Consider the following 16,215-nt stretch of genomic DNA (forward strand, 5'->3'; position numbering starts at 1 on the left):
AGCCTTCCTTATTCAAAATCCCTTTTACCTTGTACAAATCTCCCACTTTACCAGCACCAAAGCAACCCCAGACCATCACATCACCTCCACCATGCTTGACATGTGGCGTCATGTACTCTTCCAGCATCTTTTCAGTTGTTCTGCGTCTCACAAATGTTCTTCTATGTGATCCAAACACCTCAATCTTGAATTCGTCTGTCCATAAAACTTTTTTCCAGTCTTCCTCTGTCCAATGTCTGTGTTCTTTTGGCCATATTAATCTTTTCCTTTTATTAGCCAGTCTCAGATATTGTTAGGAACCCTGAAGGTGAACCCACTGGACCACGGCAACGAACCTCCCCTGGGCGAGTGGACCAGGTGGACCACCCCCTATACAGGGAGTGTTAGGGACAGGCCCAGGGGAAACTTTTACCGCTGCAGCTGGTACCTAGGGCAGAAGCACAGAAGACTGGACCGGGGTAGAAAGGCAGGAACTCAAAAGACTGGACCGGGGTAGAACGGCAGGAACACAGGAGACTGGACCAGGGTAGAGCGGCAGGAACAAAGGAGACTGGACCAGGGTAGAGCGGCGGGAGCACAGGAGACTGGAGCTGTGGGCTGGCAAGGCAGGAACACTGGAACATAGAAGAGAACAGGTAACAAATGTGAGAGAGCAAGCCAGGGGACGAGACGTGAAGGTAGCGGCGGCGAACGCCAGCAAGAGGGGCCAGAAGCACAAGGGAAGGCAAGTGACGATCAGGCAGCGTCACTAGGGAGTGACGGCCTGATATGGGAGCATGGGGAGGAGCTCCCGGGTCAGGGTCCTCCTGACCATAGAGATGACCAGGAAGAGTGACCGGCTCAGAGAGGAGGAAGTGCTCGTGCATGGAGAGAGCTGCGGGGAGCGCGCGCCCGGGAGGAAGCAAGCGCTGTCGTCAGAGCAGGGGAACAGACGGGGACACGCCGTAAAGCTGCCATCTTCTCTTTCTACTCTGGTCAGAGCCTGTTTGTGCTCTCCTCTGAAGGGAGTAGTACACACCGTTGTAGGAAATCTTCAGTTTCTTGGAAATATCTCACATGGAATAACCTTCATTTCTAAGAACAAGAATAGACTGTCGAGTTTCACATGAAAGTTCTTTTTTTCTGGCCATTTTGAGAGTTTAATGGAACCAACAAATGTAATGCTCGAGATTCTCAACTAGCTCAAAGGAAGGTCAGGTTTATAGCTTCTCTAATCAGCCAAACTGTTTTCAGCTGTGCTATCATACTTGCACAAGGGTTCATTAGCCTTCTTACACAGTTAGCAAACACAAAGTACCATAAGAACACTGAAGTGATGGTTGTTGGAAATGGGCCTCTATACACCTATGAAGATATTGCATTACAAACCAGACACTTGCAGCTAGAATAGTCATTTACCACATTAACAATTTATAGAGTGTATTTCTGAATCATTTAATGTTAGCTTCATTGGAAAAAAATGTTTTTCTTTAAAAAATAAGGAAATTCCTAAGTTACCCTAAACTTTTGAATGGTAGTGTATATATAACCCCTGGCAAAAATTATGGAATCACCGGCCTTGGAGGATGTTCATTCAGTTCGCGATGTGCCATCATTCGCTGACGGAGCCTTGGACGCGGCCTGCAGCGTCTGAGGCTCCGTCACCGCTAACGCAGATGAATCATCAGCGCTAGCGGGTATAGCATAACACGATCTCGTTATGCTATACCGTTAGCAGCCCGTCAACGCTATGCATTGAATGGGCTGCTAAAACGTGATGTGAACCTGGCCTAATGCGTCTTGGCATGCTTTCCACCATTCTATATAATATATATATATACCATATTTTTCGCTTTATAAGATGCATCGGATTATAAGACGTACCCCATGTTTTGAGAAGAAAAATTGGAAAAGAAACTTTTTTGTAATAAAATGGTGATGCTTCTTATAATACATACGTCTTAATGCTTATCCGTTATGGTGGCTGCGGTGAAGCGGGGTCCCAGGATCGCTGCTGGAGGAGGCAAGAGTGGAGCGTTGCTACAAGCCGCAGGTTGGGATGAGGGGGTGTTCGTATGTGTGGTGCAGCATGCCACTGAGGGTGTTCGGTCCTGCGGGTGTTCGGTTCTGCAGGGGCTCTGCCGAAATCTTGTGAAAGTCCAGAGCCCCTGCAGTTACGGTGCATGGTTTCCTATGTGGTGGACTGGACCCTTGGAAAATGGCTGCGGGCCGGAGACAGCGCATGCGCAGATGGAGATCTAGGGAGATGATATTTATATATACTGTATACTAGATGGAGGCCTGATGCTATCGCTTCGGGAGGGTGGTAATTTCACGATGGGGGCAGGCTTTGCAGCGTTGAGAATCTCTTCCCCCCCCCCCCATGTGCTCACCCTTCTATCCACTCTCTCTTTCCCCATGTGCTGACTTCTCCCCTCTGTGGTCTCTTCTTTGACCTGTCTACTCTATGTGCTATCCCTCTTATCTGCTGTCTCTCTCCTTCCTGTGCTGTTCTCCCCTCAGTGCTGTCCTGTTTGAGCTGTCTCCCCCACCTGTGCTCTATCTTTCTCACCCCTATGCGCGTTCTCTCTCCCCATCTGCTGTCTTCTCCTCTCCTGTCATATCTTCTTTGACCTGTGTACCCCATGTGCTCTACCCCTTGTATGCTCTCTCTCTCCACCACTGTGCTGTCCTCTTCCTTTACATTTAAACTGCGCATGTGCTCCTCCTGTACAAAGATGGTGGTGGTCAGTGAATCATTCGGCTGATCCCGGCGGCGGCTTGTTCGCGATGGTGTTCTGCTGGTGGTACCGCGCAAGAGGTTGCTTACGGCGTATACAGTGTGTGTGTGTGGTGCAACGGTGTTCCGCTGGTGGTACCGCGCAAGAGGCTGCCTACGGCGTATACAGTGTGTGTGTGTGTGGTGCAACGGTGTTCCGCTGGTGGTACCGCCGCAAGAGGCTGGTACCACCAGCAGTTTCCATATTGAGACACCCATCACTTGGGTGTCCCAATATGGCGGTCGGTGAACTTCCGCCGCTTGGAATTTTGGGATCCGGACACATCTGGACGGGACAGGATGTGAAGACTTTACAAACTAAGTATATATTAGATAATCAGTAAAATAAAAATTGCAACTAAATATTAATAAAACGTGAAAATAAGTTAATAAATCTGCAAACATTCTAAATAATTGGTAAAAATATATATAAAAGTTTAAAAAAATCTGAAAAATCATAAAAAATAAAAGTAGTGAAACTAAAAGTAAAAGCAATGAATTAAAATCAGTAAAAATCTGATAAATTTGAAAACATAAAAAAGCAGTAAAAAAAATTTGTCAAATTGATTAAAAATCATCCTTAAAAAAATACAATAGTAATGAAAAAATATGAAGAAAAGGAATGTAATACGTGAAAAAAACCAGAAAAATCATGTAAAAAATAGTTAAGCTGAAAAGGTAAAAACAATGAATTTAAATAAGTAAACCACATCTTAAAAATTTAATAATAAGAAAAAAAACAGAATAATCTGATACATTTGAAAAAAAAAAAAACAGAAGCAGTGAAAACAAATCTGACAAATTGTTGAATAAAAATAATACAAAAATACAAAAAAAGGGAAAAAATATGAAGAATAAAGGAATTAAATAAGTACAAAATCTGAAAAAAAAATAGTAAACAAAAATCAGTACGGAATGCATAAAAACAATATGAAAAATAATTGTAACAAATCCAACAAATAAGCAAAAATAAAGGAAAGAAAATCACTAAAAATTAGAAAAATTTGTAGTTACAGTAAACATGAGCATCTGGTGCAAGTGTCTTATTGTGGCAGAGGCGGCCATATACCCAGACTACCAGAGATCTGGTTATGAAGGACGCAGCGCCGCTGTAGGTGAGCAAACAATTACGTGGCTGCCTGCTGGGTGGAGAGGAGCTGCTCATCTGTCAGGATAGATTAATACTCCATGTAGGGAGGAGATCCTGGCTCGGATAACGTCTTCCCTCTCTCTGATCGGACACATCGTGGAGCTGGGCTTGTGTGCGACTCAGCTCCGCAGCCTTTACCTTTCCACACTACTTAGGCCCCTCCAGCCACGTTCCCATGTTCGACAATGCTACGTTATTTCTGCTGCGGACTTTCTGTAGGTTTCTGCACCATGATATACAATAGTAATCTGCTCTGAATATGATTTTTAATGTTGGATTTTTTTTTTCTAATGCTTTGTTCCTTTTTATTTATTAATTCATTTTTTTCTTGCTCTCCATAAAAGACTCTTTAAATAAAAAAAAAAACAAGAACGCAGAATTTGTGCAATGTGGCAACACGGCCTTATTGAGTCCTGTGATTTCCTCCAAGGATTACTGCGGTCTGTTTAATATAACCGTGGTTTACACTTTTCACGAATATCTCCACTGCCCGTTACATCTCGCCTCGCTGTGACCTTCCTCACTGTTTTGTCATTGAGGCTGAAAGTGACGCTCCGCTGAGACAATCCAAAGGATTAAAGGGTCCGGGGGCAGCGGATGTGTTGTAGTATGTTATGATACCATTGCTTTATAGAGTGAATGGGCCGTATCACAGGAGTGTCCGGCCCGCTGCTCCGCTGCTGGTACACACTGTGGCTCACAATCACACAATTTGCTTTATTTCTTTTTTCACATCTTCATTGAGAAAAGTCTCTCCTCCTCCCCAGAGCCGCGATCATCGAATCATCCCCCACTGGTGTAAACGGCGACACTTCACATTCTCAGCTTTCTGACAACCAAACAAAATATGATGCAAAAAAAACTTATCTCAGCCATATGGCTCGAGAAATGTGTCAGCGGACAAACTGCGCAAAGCCTCCGGGGCACAATCTCTCACGTGCCGAGTGTGTGCAGCGAAAAATCCGCATCGTGCTGAAAGGAGGAAAACTTCCCCAGATTGTTGGAGATTTTACATCAGAGGAAGGTGATAATGTCACAACCTGACTGCAGACGTAGGGGGTAACTGCGGCACGAGCAGAACAGTGAGTGCAGCTCTGGAGTATAATACAGGAGGTAACTCAGGATCAGTAATGTAATGTATGTACACGGTGACTGCACCAGCAGAATAGTGCAGCTCTGGAGTATAATACGGGATGTAACTCAGGATCAGTAATGTAATGTATGTACACAGTGACTGCACCAGCAGAATAGTGAGTGCAGCTCTGGAGAATAATACAGGATGTAACTCAGGATCAGTAATGTAATGTATGTACACAGTGACTGCACCAGCAGAATAGTGAGTGCAGCTCTGGGGTATAATACAGGATGTAACTCAGGATCAGTAATGTAATGTATGTACACAGTGACTGCACCAGCAGAATAGTGAGTGCAGCTCTGGGGTATAATACAGGAGGTAACTCAGGATCAGTAATGTAATGTATGTACACAGTGACTGCACCAGCAGAATAGTGAGTGCAGCTCTGGAGTATAATACAGGATGTAACTCAGGATCAGTAATGTATGTACACAGTGACTGCACCAGCAGAATATTGAGTGCAGCTCTGGGGTATAATATAGGATGTAACTCAGGATCAGTAATGTATGTACACAGTGACTGCACCAGCAGAATAGTGACTGCAGCTCTGGAGTATAATACAGGATGTAACTCGGGATCAGTAATGTAATGTACATGTACACAGTGACTGCACCAGCAGAATAGTGAGTGCAGCTCTGGAGTATAATACAGGCTGTAACTCAGGATCAGTAATGTATGTACACAGTGACTGCACCAGCAGAATAGTGAGTGCAGCTCTGGGGTATAATATAGGATGTAACTCAGGATCAGTAATGTATGTACACAGTGACTGCACCAGCAGAATATTGAGTGCAGCTCTGGGGTATAATATAGGATGTAACTCAGGATCAGTAATGTATGTACACAGTGACTGCACCAGCAGAATAGTGAGTGCAGCTCTGGAGTATAATACAGGATGTAACTCAGGATCAGTAATGTAATGTACATGTACACAGTGACTGCACCAGCAGAATAGTGAGTGCAGCTCTGGAGTATAATACAGGATGTAACTCAGGATCAGTAATGTAATGTATGTACACAGTGACTGCACCAGCAGAATAGTGAGTGCAGCTCTGGAGTATAATACAGGATGTAAATCAGGATCAGTAATGTAATGTACAGTATGTACACAGTGACTGCACCAGCAGAATAGTGAGTGCAGCTCTGGGGTATACTACAGGATGTAACTCAGGATCAGTAATTTATGTACACAGTGACTCCACCAGCAGAATAGTGAGTGCAGCTCTGGGGTATAATACAGGATGTAACTCAGGATAAGTAATTTATGTACACAGTGACTGCACCAGCAGAATAGTGAGTGCAGCTCTGGGGTATAATACAGGATGTAACTCAGGATCAGTAATTTATGTACACAGTGACTGCACCAGCAGAATAGTGAGTGCAGCTCTGGGGTATAATACAGGATGTAACTCAGGATCAGTAATTTATGTACACAGTGACTGCACCAGCAGAATAGTGAGTGCAGCTCTGGGGTATAATACAGGATGTAACTCAGGATCAGTAATTTATGTACACAGTGACTGCACCAGCAGAATAGTGAGTGCAGCTTTGGAGTATAATACAGGATGTAACTCAGGATCAGTAATGTATGTACACAGTGACTGTACCAGCAGAATAGTGAGTGTAGCTCTGGAGTTAAATACCAGATCTACCGTAACTCCGGATTAGCAGTGGTCCTGTGTTGCCATGATGCCGGTAGACTTTGCCTCTACCTTGGCATTTGCAGTGTCTCTTTGCTGATGAGAACACTGTGACCTCCCACATTTGTAGTTCATCATGACTCTCCGCTCGTCCCTCATCCTCTCCAGTGGTGAATGAGTTAAGTTGCGCTTGATTAGACGTCTTTCTCCCTCCTGATTTATAATTGGTCCCTGGGAGAGAAGTCAATTACTTAATGTGCGCGGCTTGTGAAGGCTGCATTGTGGAGCGTCCTTATCCGTACGAGATACTGCGCCTCTTGTATTCAGCAACAGAGAAGCAAATAAAATGAGCTGTGTAATTAATCTGACTGCCGAATGCTGGAAACAATGCAGTGTAGTGGAGCGATAGCCGGCAGGAGATTCTCCGCCGGAGGTGCCTGGAGCCTGCGCAGCCACTGCCACTGAATGCAGCGCAGCCGTCCCCCAGTCACACCTGGACATGCGGGATGCATTACATCACAACACATTCGCGGGTTTCCTGGCAGATCAAGCATTGGATCGGCTCATGGTTCTTCCAAAACCTCATGCAAAATAAGTGAATGTTCAATCACCTGTAGCCCTCACTTAGTCTGGGACTGTACGGTGACATGGACTCAAAATCATTCTGGAAAGCTGCGATTTTGTTATGAAAAAGAAAAACAATTGGAAATTGAACACATTTGTGACTTTGTGTCGCTGTCGGAGGTCATAGAGTGTCACCATAGGAAGATGTTAGATGCGGGGCTGCAGCGCGCCTCATGACGACATGTGAGGTGCACTGTCTGCTGCAGCAAGTAGTCCCTCTGGGACCATGCTCAATGCCAAGTGTCAGCCTGAGGGTATGTGCACACGTAGTTTTAAGTCTCTGCGGATTTTGTAGAGAAAACCGCAGGAAATCCGCAGGTCAAAGTGCTACGGTTTTTCTGCGGTTTATCTGCGGATTATCTGCGTTTTTTCTGCGGTTTTGCCCTGCGGTTTTACACCTCATAATGGATGAGGTGTAAAACCGCAGCGTTTCTGCACCAAACAATTGACATGCTGCGGATTGTAAACCGCAGCAAAACCGCGCGGAAAAAAACGCAGCATGTGCACAGCTTTTTTTTATTTCCATAGGAAATAAAGGTACTGTACAACGCAGCAGATTCAGCAGCGTGTGCACATACCCTGAGAGAGGTAAAGCACTTGAGTCTGGAGCAGTGGAAACTTCTGAAAATCTTTTCGTCAGGAACATTTCACGCCCAAGTTCCTTGTGTCACGTGTAGTCCGGTAGAGAGAGAATCACGGCCGGCTGTGGTCTCCCTGGTCCAGGTTCCTTGTTTTCATCTACTATGACATTTTCATGGTTTGGAGGCTTTTGATTTCTGACAAACGTTTGGACGAACGTCTTTTCATGTTTCTGCAGACGCTGAACACTGGAAAGAAAGGGGTTTTCCAAGTTTCATTTGAACAGTTTAAATTGTTTGTTCAACTTGGAAAAAAACACAAAAAAACAAATCACTGGGAAGTCATTAAAATTATCTGAGGCTCTGGCGGTCTATGCTGAGGCCAGAGGCTCTGACCATTTTATTACTGGGACCTTCTGGGATTGGCTGCAGCGGTCAGGCAGCATTGATGGGCACATCATCAGAGACGCAACCAATGACGCCACATCCCAGTCACCGGTCCAAGTCAAGTGACGGAAGAACGAGGTGTCATTGCCTCCGTCCCCGGTGTACACTGGATCCAGGGGGAAGAGCGGGTGCTAATTTTATATGTTTTTGTACTCATGGCACAACCCCTAGAAATCATCCCATCAGATACCTGACTGTGACTCAGACCTTATTTCCCAGCATCAGAGCCTACCCTCAGTTCTGTGCCTGTCACTGACGGGAGGGAGATTTGTACTGGACGGATGTGTTGTGACAACCCTGATGGTCGGTGATAGATTCTGAATGTGCACAACAACAAAGCAGAGATCTTGCAATTTTGAGAAAATTTGGGAAAAAAAAGAAGGAAAACTCTGACCTAAAGCTTTAGTCGGCGATGTTGCTCTGACTGTAGCGTCTGGTAAATGGCCTTTAGTGGGAACTTCCTGCAGCTTTTGTGCCATGAGCTGAAGATCCTGCCTGCTGACTGTGACCATCTGTGATCAGATCTGTGCTACCATGAGACGTAGGGAGCAGAATAATGTATCGCAGATGTCCTTCCAGAACGTCCTTTCTCCACGACTCATCGATCACCCGGACCCACCTAATCCATCTGTGCCTTGCAAAATACCCCACGCGTCAGGCTGCCGGACACAGTGACAGCGCCCTGGTCTTTGCGCCCCAGGCCATGCGACTTTATGTACCTCACACCAACTTCTCATCTTTCGCACTTTATAAAGTCCTTTCCAAGATTTTTTGTGCGGAAATGTGTTCACTCCAAGGTAGGAACCGGTGATTGCTCCTAGTGGAGGTGTACCGGAGGCCGTCAGAGACCAGGGCGTGTATACCCCGGTGATTACCCGGCCCTTCGTCTGTATGTAGGAATTCCCTGGTTGTGTCAGCACGCCGGGCTCGGATCTCCAGGATCGCTCTTCTTAGAGGATTATATGATTAGCCTCTCCGGCCCATTATCTCCGGCGTATAATCACTTTAAGATGCTTCTAGATACTTACCTGCTAAAGTACTTGAATGATTTGATCCCCACTCGCCGGTCTGTGCGCGGCATCATGTGGATGGCACTTGTGCACCTGTTCCCTACATTCGGGGCTGCTTTTTAATGCTGGAGAGGTACTTCACCGTGTAATTGTTCTCCGCAGCGGCTCGGCCGTCTTACTGGGGACTGCAAGAGGATGGTGGTAAGATGGGATGATAGACGCCGCGTGCAGCAGGGAAGGCGACGCTCTGCCATCTGCTGCCTACCTTGCGGCTTTATTCGTTTTTTAATTTGCGCCTTTTTGAAGTTAACATTTTGAGATGAATGAATCGACTCGTAGGACATAGGACAAGTATTCTGTGGCTGCCGGAATCTTCTGATCACCGCACACGTCAAATAACGCCAGGGATGCTCATAAGGTTCTCGTCTGTCGGCCACTGGACTCGGCTCCAGCCAGTCGATTCTCCCAACTCCATTATCTTTCTTGTGTTTTTTTTTACTTTGTGGTTTTCATTATCCAGATGTTTGAGAATAACTTATCATCTGCAACTATTGGAAATGTCATGAAATTTTTTCGCAACTGTACTCCAGTATCCTAGCACCCATATATTTTGAGGGGGGCAATATGCAACTTTTTACAGCTAATTGCAATTTACTTGAAAAAGAAAATGGACAAACTATGAACACTTCTGATTTTGCACCAATTTCTGAAACATTATCCAATTTGATGTGTCCGGTGCAAAATCCACCAGCGCCAAAAAAGCCACACAAGACAAAAAACACATCTTCAAGAACACCGGAAAATGAACAATGTGCTGTCAGTGAATGAGACGCCGTCATGGAGGGGAGATGCCATAGAGGCATTGAGCTCACAGAGCATTGTCTACACTGGATGCAGTTGTATCCGCGGCTCAGCGGACAGCCATAGAGGCATTGAGCTCACAGAGCATTGTCTGCACTGGATGCAGTTGTATTCGCAGCTCAGCAGAGAGCCATAGAGGCATTGAGCTTGCAGAGCATTGTCTACACTGGATGCAGTTGTATCCGCAGCTCAGCAGAGAGCCATAGAGGCATTGAGCTCACAGAGCATTGTCTACACTGGATGCAGTTGTATCTGCGGCTCAGCGGACAGCCATAGAGGCATTGAGCTCACAGAGCATTGTCTGCACTGGATGCAGTTGTATTCGCAGCTCAGCAGAGAGCCATAGAGGCATTGAGCTTGCAGAGCATTGTCTACACTGGATGCAGTTGTATCCGCAGCTCAGCAGAGAGCCATAGAGGCATTGAGCTCACAGAGCATTGTCTACACTGGATGCAGTTGTATCCGCGGCTCAGCGGACAGCCATAGAGGCATTGAGCTCACAGAGCATTGTCTGTACTGGATGCAGTTGTATTCGCAGCTCAGCAGAGAGCCATAGAGGCATTGAGCTTACAGAGCATTGCCTACACTGGATGCAGTTGTATCCGCAGCTCAGCAGAGAGCCATAGAGGCATTGAGCTCACAGAGCATTGTCTACACTGGATGCAGTTGTATCCGCGACTCAGCGGACAGCCATAGAGGCATTGAGCTCACAGAGCATTGTCTGTACTGGATGTAGTTGTATTCACAGCTCAGCAGAGAGCCATAGAGGCATTGAGCTTACAGAGCATTGTCTGTACTGGATGCAGTTGTATTCGCAGCTCAGCAGAAAGCCATAGAGGCATTGAGCTCACAGAGCATTGTCTACACTGGATGCAGTTGTATCTGCGGCTCAGCGGACAGCCATAGAGGCATTGAGCTCACAGAGCATTGTCTGTACTGGATGCAGTTGTATTCGCAGCTCAGCAGAGAGCCATAGAGGCATTGAGCTTACAGAGCATTGTCTACACTGGATGCAGTTGTATCCGCGGCTCAGCAGAGAGCCAGGATTATCACCTCTAAATTGAAACGAACCTGTATTAATTCAATCAAAGCAAATAAAGATCTTGAAAATCGTGAGGAATTGAAACAAAGTTTTTAAAGCAAACTTGTCATTCTGCGGACGCTTTGGTCTGGCTAAGCACCCCCAAAAATGCTACCTTTCTAGCATAGAAGCCATATGCAAATAAATCCGAAAGTGCACTGGGGGCGTGTCAGTATACTTGTAGGAACTTCCAGCCTGATTTGCATATGGTTTTGACATCATATTTCTCATTGTATCTTTATAAGAAAGTTACTGTTTGTATTGGGCGGAGGGGCATGCTGTTGGGATCCCTTTAAGTCACTTATAAAACTTTATGTATACACTGATCAGAGTTTAGTGACCTCAAACAGGAGAAGCGCTGTAATTACGTGCCCCAACAACAGCGAGGCCGCAGAGGGGGAGTTGCGCTATGTATGTGTGACACTGCGCCATTACAATCAGCGACTGCCAGCGAGCTGCGGCGGTACCAAAATACCCTGCAAATAACAAGTGAAAAAGATTAAGAAAAAATAAGACAAGCGCTGCAGATAGATTTCATTGGCTGATCCTGGTGTAGTTGGGCTGTATTCGCAGTGTCATGAGTTAAGGCATCAGAAGACGTGACCTTTTTGGCCCTGCGCACCTCCTAAAGAGGAATTCCCCCTTTAAGCAAATTTCCTCAAACTTCCCCTACTGCATCGTGTGATTTTTAGTAATTAAAGGGAGTTTCCAGAACTTGTACATTGATGATTTATTCTATGGATAGATCATCAATGTCAGGTTGCTGGGGATCTGACACCTGGCGCTCCCAGGATCAGCTGATTGCAGCTTCCACAGAGGCCACAGGTGAACAGTGTCCGACCCTGAACAGCACAGCTCCTAACCCAGTCTAGTGGCCGTACTTGGTAGTGCAGCTCAGCTCCTATTCAAGTGCATGTGATCTGAACTTCAGACCATGGAGTGCTGGGGGTCTGCCCCACACCAAAGGATAGGTAATCAGTAGCTTAGTCCTGGAAATCTTTTTAACTTCTTTCCCGAAATCTACAGTCATTTAGGTTTTATATTATGGCAGCGGTGAGTGATAACCTCCCTCAGCCGCTTTCATCTCTGGGGTCCGACAGCCTGGTGGCCCACACCTATCTTGCTCATTAAAACTATAGAGATGAAAATGGAGGTATCACTCATGCGCTGATGATGGCGAATTATCGGTGAAATACATCTTTTTTTTTTCATTTAAACCAGTTTAAAAGTCAACGCTTCGAGGTCCCGGAGGACCTCTTCATCGGGACAAAACCTGGAGAGAGGGAGAATTCAACATTTACAAACAACTCGGATGATTACGATTAGGGCCGGACGGACTCCTTCCCATATAAGTATTTGCAAACACGTGGTAAAATAATTTCATGGTGAAAAGGGAACATTTATCACAGGAAACGACCATTAAAGAGAATGGATCCCGCGACGCTTATTAATCTGCTTTACTTCATTTCAGAATTGTCTCTGGGGGGAAAAAAGCAAATGATCGTCTGTGTCGTCCTGTCTGGGACACTGGATTCGTTAGTAATCCTTCTCGAGGGAAAGGACTCTAACAAAATCCATCAGACTGATTGCATGTTTGTAGTTAGGCGAACACCCGGCGTCCTGAGCTCCCGAATTATCAGCGGTCGCTCCCAGCGAAGCCTTTCTTGGGCTATTAAAGGGGTTCTGTGATTAAGGAAGATAAACTGTCACGTAACGCAAAACTCTGCAGCTTTCTGATACGCGTTGTGTTAGAATTTCTCACCATTTTCACCATCTCTGCTTGCAGGCAGTGAAGGAAAATGTACTCAAGGCTACAGACTGCACAAACCCAATACTTGTCGCTTTCTGGTAGAGTTGTGCCCAGTTTAGATATAACTCGGACCCCTTGTAGGAATCCTTCGCCAGTGCTAATGTGGATTTCATTGACTAAATGGAATTTATAATGTTTCCATTCATTGACAAGAAGCATATATCTTAGAAATGCCGTCCTCTGTAGCTGGCGGCCTTCAAGCCATGACACGAATTTTCATTCTTGGGAACATGGCATAAATGTACAGAATGCCCACTAAAAAGTTATGGGTCCATTGGCAGTAAGCGACTGACGGACGTTCCACCTAGTTTTGCTCCTCATTGATATTGGATTTGTGATATTTTCTGCAAGTACGTAATTCTTAACATCCTCTGCGCATCGCCTCTGTCCCGTTTTCACTTACCCTTCATCTTTTATAGAAAAAAGAATCTGTTTTTGCCATCGGTTCTTCTGTGAGTTTCAATATCTCCGCTTGCTGTCATTGAGTGTCATTGCTGTCATTGAGTGTCATTTCTATCACATTTGCATCCATGGGCAGTAAGCTTCTCCTAATGCGAGGGGCACAAGAGTCAAAGCACCAAAGTTTTTTGGGGGGATACGCTCCTGTAAAGGGGCTGAATATGATTTATATGATTGATCCGCGGCTTCTCTGGGATCTCACGTTAGGTATATTACCGTCCTGACGTCGGAGAGGCTGATTAATGTCACCGGTGATCGTCGCACCGGCGGTCTGATCCTCCGTGGGTTCTCAGCAAACACCAAATACACGGCTGAAATTGAAAGCAAATGTCAGAATCAGATAATGGAAATAATGGAGGCCGATCTGCACCAGGCAGAAGCCTCCGTGCATGTGATGCTCCGGCTGTATTCACCCTGGTCAGCAGTCATACTTCAGCCATGTCCTGTCCTATAGAGATGGTGGAGGTCACACACCATCCCATCATTTATCATCATCACCCCCATCCTCCTCCCACATTCACAGAGTCTCTGGTACAATTGATCTGTTTGTCTCACAGGATTGTCTACACCGGATGCATTGTAACAAACCCTCAGCTGTGTGCGCAGGACTGCGTCCTGATGCATTTTCAGTGTTGAAAACCCCAAATTTACAATGAATAGAAACACACAACTAAGTAGGACAAGCGTGTTGTCACACATGACTGTGGATTGTAGTCCGTGTATTCACCGCACTGGCAGGTGGACATCCCCTTTAAGAAAAATACCAGGTAACATAGGTTAAAGCTGAAGGTCTCTTTATTATGGATTTATTGTGGGTGAGTTATTAAAGGGATATTCCTGACTCAGACATGCATCATACTTAAGGGGATACATTTCACACGCTCGCAAAGTCTCAACCTCGAAGCGACACCTCTCCTCCATACTATTGAGGTCCTCCACCAGTCTCTTGGCTTTGTCGTCCAACAGGGGTGGGGTTCGTGTGATTGGTGCAGCCTATGAGCAGGCAATGAATGGCTGCAGCAGTCACTTTCCATCTGAGCAAGAACACTTTGCCTCCTACCTCTGTCTTCCGGCTCGGACAGCGCATGTTAGCACCGCCATCAGACCCTTTATTTAGGTAGTAGATGACCCATTTAAGGGCAGGAGTACTAGTGGACCCTCTGTACTAACCGTCTGTTTCTCCTGCAGGGAGGTGGATGGCGATTCTGACGGACTCGTCTGCTACAAGGACTTTGAGTATGTTCTGAATTACTGCAAGGATGAAGATTAGACCCAATAATTACCTAACTTAACTCGCGTTTCCCCCCTAATATCCCAGTAAGAAGAAGTCGGAGTCGTCCACGTCTGTCAGATTGTTACGTGTGTTTATCTCTTGCTGGAAAAGCCGGGTGACTACTAATAAGACTGTCGAGTGTCACCCAGCTCTCCCGGGGGTCTTCAATGGAAAATCCGCCACTTCATGCAGCAATCGGAGAGGGTGTAGCTAGATTTCTCATTCAGAACCCCCACCTCCGCTCATGGCGGCAATGTTAGTCATTATCCAGCATGGGGTAAGTGCCCTTTAAGTGCTGGTTTTTGCACCTGTATCACAAGGTGATTAGAGCCCCTGAAGGGGTCCCTCCTTCCCCGTCCACCAGCAGAATCCGCATTGCTGGCAGCGCAAGTGCGGAAAGCAAGATGAACGGTGCAGAAAGAAGGAAATTGAATCCGGTTTGGCGAAGGTTGCCAGGCAGCGCGGCGTACACACGCGCTCTCCAGGGCAAGCGCCGACCTTGCTACTGTAACAAGCAAAATCTCTGGAGCTGCAGTCAGGAGAACTGGAGCAGGTGCAGAAGTGCTGTCTTAGGTCACAAGCGCCGGGGGGTCGTCCGGATCAAACACAAGTGCGTTCCTCAGACAAGAGGCTCTCCAATCTGCCGCCTGTCCTTTTACCGTCTCCTCCACTTCTGCAAGCAGAGAGAAAATAAAAGGAGATCCATAAACAGCAGCGGTTGTCTTGATATTTACACCACAAACCGGAGGAAGGATCATTAGAGGCGAGCGCTGGGTCCTCAGATCTGCGGATCAAACCGTAGCAGGAACACGAGAAAAACTGCACCCAGAGAGGCACTTTATTCTTGCATTTTGATGTTTGGGTTTTTTTTTATTCTTGGTATTTAAGTGTTAAAGGGCCAGTAAGAAGGAATCTGTAATGTGCCTATGAGGGGTTAAACAGGCGGATACAAAAGTCTTCCACTATATAACTCCCTTATGTTATAGACTGCAAATAAAAATGGATATCACACACGTCTTCCTCGTGTGTCAGTTCCCTTCACACGTGAAGGATCAGAAAGATCAGCGTTGAGCAAAATGATCCGCAGGAGTGTGATCCAGGGGCCGCGGTGGTAGTCAGTGCGTAGACCAGCGATTCTCCCCCCTATCTGGCCGGCGTCGCCTGCCTCTCTTCCGACCAGTAGGCTAGGCACCATGAAGTGATAATGTCCAACCAGTCCTAAAAGGCAGGAGGAGGAGGCTTGTAGGGCTTTGGTCCAGCGGCTATGGACTAGCGACTTGGCCGCTGGACCAGTGTTTTTCAATTCTTTTTGCTCGCCTCTTGCAAAAATGGGTCAAAATAGGAGATAAAATGAGCTGTATGTGTCCATAGTTGGCATACAGACGGAAA

The 16,215-nt window shown here is 46.1% G+C and overlaps 1 protein-coding gene across 3 annotated transcripts in view; it reads left to right on the forward strand.

Annotated features, from left to right (window-relative positions):
* The window catches only part of EFCAB11 (EF-hand calcium binding domain 11), a 32,990-nt gene extending 17,148 nt beyond the window's left edge, over positions 1-15,842 (forward strand). For 2 of the 3 annotated variants that reach the window (XM_073578204.1, XM_073578203.1), the window contains one exon: positions 14,742-15,842. Coding sequence is in view for 1 of the 3 variants with exons in the window: in XM_073578203.1 (XP_073434304.1) it covers positions 14,742-14,823 (82 nt within the window). In the remaining 2 variants the exon portion in view is untranslated. Of the gene's footprint in view, positions 1-12,505; positions 14,321-14,741 lie in introns of all 3 variants that reach the window. The other variant, XR_012232701.1, reaches the window with a different exon arrangement.
* Positions 15,843-16,215: the final 373 nt, after the last annotated feature.

This window comes from Dendrobates tinctorius, unplaced genomic scaffold, assembly GCF_039654945.1.
Source record: "Dendrobates tinctorius isolate UK_male_01 unplaced genomic scaffold, ASM3965494v1 ptg000058l, whole genome shotgun sequence".
Lineage (NCBI taxonomy): Eukaryota > Metazoa > Chordata > Amphibia > Anura > Dendrobatidae > Dendrobates > Dendrobates tinctorius.